Raw genomic sequence first — 4,004 nt, forward strand, 5'->3', positions numbered from 1 at the left:
TCTGAATACACTATCGGACCAGAATAACTGGACCACAACAGCCACCGTAGCTGGTAGTCGTATGATGTAAACGACATAGGAATGAAGCGAATGTGGAGTCGCGGAAAAATGTAAAGCATTGATTGTCGCTTTATCAAAGAAAAAATAATTGGTCTAACTGCTTACTTGTTAGAATGTTTATTTTAACAAGCTGAAAACAATTCTTACATGCTTTTATGTGTCTCGTTACATCACACATGCCCGGCGCTGCTGTGAAATCATCCTAAAAACTAGCTTGTAGCTTGAACAACCTCGTAGACACAGCAACTCATTAAAATCTGGTCGGGTGAATACAGTCGCATAAAAACAACTTTGAACATGATACAATAAAATATAAAGTTTTTAAAAGTTAGCTGTCCCATCAAGGGATTGCCTCATAGTCTGACTGGAGAGATCTTTAGTCATGTGTTTACATGCTTTGGTTCGAAACAGAAATCTCAGGTAGACGCCAGTCTGAATACAGACCAAACACAATCTTCAGGATTTGATCTGGATCAAATTATGTGGACTCTGTCCAAACCAACAGACTTTCTCCGTCTGAAAACACCTTCAGACTTTATTACAAGTAAATTATTTTCGCATATAATGGTCCTAATTAGATCATACTAACGTTTCAATATTGTTTGTGTTGTTTATAGATATGTAAACACTTTGCTGAAACTGGTTCCTCGAGTGCTGGCCCTCCAGGACCAGCTCAGAGCAGCTGTTCAGAATGGAGACATGGAAACCTGCCACGGGATTTGTCGAATTGCTGTCACACTGGGAGAGAACCACTCCAGGTTTGTATTTCATAGGGTCAAGGTGAATGTATTCAAATGTAGAACAATTCATAAACCATGGTATCATTATCAACATTTGGGATCAATGTTTTATAGAACTGGAAATATAGTTCACGTAAAAAAGAAGCTTTATTTAGCTCACATCGAGGACAATTATTAAGCTGAAAGTGAGGTAAAGTTAGGAAGGCTAGTTTTGAATACCAAATTTAGTTGTAAATATACCTTGAGTGATAGCTACTCTAATCCTTAATCAACGTCCTCTTATAAGTTTTTTTTCCCCATCTCTTTAGGACTCTGTTGGAGCAAGTAGATCACTGGCAGAGCTTCCTGGCATTAGTCAACATGATCATGTTCTGTACCGGCATCCCTGGTCACTATCCAGTCAACGAGACCACCAGCTCCCTCACACTCATCTTTTGGTACACACTACAAGTAAGAAATGTTAAAATATGTCTTTAACATCTAGAATTCTGATAGTTTGATGAAGTGAATACTGATTGTGTTTTTCAAGCTGGTGTCTTTACTCTCTTTTTTTTATTGATTTTTGTTGAGTCTTTGGTTCTGTGATTCACTTTTGTTGTTCTATGGCACATAGGTTAAGTATTTCAATGCAGTTTTTAGGACATTGGGATAATCACCAACTATTATGACAGGAAGCAACAGCACTTTAAAACGGAACATTCTTGTTTTTTTTATTTAAAAATTGTGCTTTTTGTTCTCATGTTGGTGCCATTTTCACCAATGGGTTAATGTTCCTCAGAGAAAAACTCAAACTCAGGAGAATGCTGCGTTCATGTGGCGTTGGAATAATCAGAAAAATGACTTGGAAATCACACATGAACATCAGAAAATCAACAAATCTTCAAACACTACATTAATGCAGAACATTTTTTTTCGCCTGAACAAAGGTCAATTTAGTTGTGGTGAGACATCTATGGGGAGACACTTGAACTACAAGGAAAATAAAACATTTATAAGGGTTATCGAAATCATTTATTCCACTTTGGCAGGCCAGATTGAACAGTTTTGCCCCTACTTATGCCCCCTCCCGGCCCCAGAGTTAGACTCTTTTGTGTGCTAAAAAAAGTTTTTTGTAAAGTTAATTCTTTATTTTCTAATTTATTTATTTTTCTTCACTTTCAGGATGAGATCATGTCATTTGAATCAGAGAAGCAGGCGGTGTATCTTCAGGTCTACAGGCCCGTGTATTTCCAGTTGGTGGATGTTCTCCTCCACAAAGCCCAATTCCCCTCTGACCAGGAGTACGCCTCCTGGTCTTCTGATGAAAAGGAGCAATTCAGGATTTATAGGTATAGCTGTCTGTGTGTGAGTCTGTGGACTGTCTGGTTGGTTCTGCTGTGTTTTCAGTGGCTGCTAAGTGTTTCAGAGATGATATGCTGACAGGATGATTGGTCAGCAAATGAATGTATCTTTCGCTAATGGACCCTTATCTGGACTGGCAGCTGAGGGGGCAAAATCTGCCTGTCAAGCCGACGAACAAATAAGGTACAAGAATTCATGCCCCTAAGATGTCTGTGTGCGGATGTCTGCTTTTCAGGGTGGATATCTCTGACACACTCATGTACGTATACGAGATGCTGGGAGCAGAGCTGCTGAGTAACCTGTATGATAAACTAGGAAGACTGTTGACTAACACGGAGCAGCCGACGTCATGGCAGGTGGGTGAGAGGCACACACTGCAGTTTTTGTTCTTTTATGATACTAAAAGCATAAACTGGTGAATGCTGAGCTTTTGTAATCTTTGGGGCTTAATCAGGTTCCCTTTTGACTGAGCACACAACTGTTCTATAGTGAAAATACGTAATATAACGCATAACTACCCAGACCCAATAAACAAAGCACAGCCGTGGGGAACCATGGATCCGTCTGTTTTCATTAAAAGATTGAACAGATTCCTCTGACTAGCATGCTGCTCTGGAGCTCAGCTGTTTGCAGAGACCCTATCACCCACAGCCATCATTAAATGTTGTTGTGCGTCACAGTCCTATTATGTTGCCAAAACAGCTGCTCCTTTCTACTGCCACAACAGTTGGAGAATAGGTTGTAAAGTGATTACCTGTTGAGTTCTCTTATTTTCCTTGTCACCTTTTGTTTTTTACCACAATCTTTCTCCTTGTTGCTGAACCTTTTTTCCCTCTCCAGCACACCGAAGCTTTACTGTATGGTTTCCAGTCCATTGCAGAGACGATAGATGTGAATTACTCTGACGTAATACCAGGCTTGATAGGACTCATCCCGAGAATCAACATCAACAATGTCCAGTTAGCAGACACAGTGATGTTCACTATAGGTGAGACATTTTAGATTGTATAATCATATTTGTGGTTTCTAGAGATAGTGTCGTGCATATGATGATGTCTCTTCCTCCTAGGTGCCCTTGCTGAATGGCTGGCAGACCACCCGGTTATGCTCAGCAGCGTCCTGCCCTTAGTGCTGCAAGCTTTAGGAAACCCAGATCTTTCTGTTTCTTCTGTCTCAACACTCAAAAAAATCTGCAGGGAATGCAAATATGACCTGCCACCATACGCAACCAACATAGTAGCAGTTTCTCAGGTTTGTGCACTGTTTTACTCCTCTCTGTCCTATGTGATGAAATACAAACAGTTCATCTGCTTATTTTTTAACACTCACAATAAAAAATCAGTGGTTTAATCCTTCTTCTTTTCTTATTTTTTAGGAGGTTCTCATAAAACAGATCCACAAGGTTAGTGTGTCCGTCTATTTTTCTTCAATAAAGACCCACTCCAACGACAAAAAACATGTTTTTGGTGTTTTTAGCATGTCCTTGTAGCATTTTTCTCATGATGGAGGACATATTTAGTGAAAATTAAGATTAAAATAGCATCACTTGGTATTTCTTTATTCAAATATAAATTAGGAACAGACGAAAAAATGCAGTTCAAAACGAAATCCATGAACGTTTTCCTTTTCCTCGTCCGAGGCGGCTGACTTTAAACTGTAAGGAAGAATAGCTGGAATTTTTGTTGCACTGCTAAGGTTAACTTTGGGTTATGAGAAGCTGTAAGCTAGTGTGTAAATAGATGGAAGACAGGTAGGAGTGGGCTTACTTTGCGCCAACAGTCCTGCCTTCAACTCAGACAAATTTCTGATAAAGTAACTATATCCTAGAAAATTACCATTTTAAAAAACATTTTGGCTAAAAAC

The 4,004-nt window shown here is 39.4% G+C and overlaps 1 protein-coding gene across 1 annotated transcript; it reads left to right on the plus strand.

The window, feature by feature from the left end:
* Positions 1-677: 677 nt before the first annotated feature.
* Positions 678-3,543, plus strand: LOC112139105 (importin-13; the record flags this gene model as incomplete). Its single annotated transcript, XM_024261807.1, is given in 7 exon segments — positions 678-818; positions 1,109-1,250; positions 1,962-2,128; positions 2,377-2,497; positions 2,982-3,129; positions 3,211-3,392; positions 3,517-3,543. Coding segments are annotated over 7 exon segments (846 nt in total), but the record flags the coding sequence as incomplete, so codon positions are not given.
* Positions 3,544-4,004: the final 461 nt, after the last annotated feature.

This window comes from Oryzias melastigma, unplaced genomic scaffold (assembly GCF_002922805.2).
Source record: "Oryzias melastigma strain HK-1 unplaced genomic scaffold, ASM292280v2 sc01904, whole genome shotgun sequence".
Classification (NCBI taxonomy): domain Eukaryota; kingdom Metazoa; phylum Chordata; class Actinopteri; order Beloniformes; family Adrianichthyidae; genus Oryzias; species Oryzias melastigma.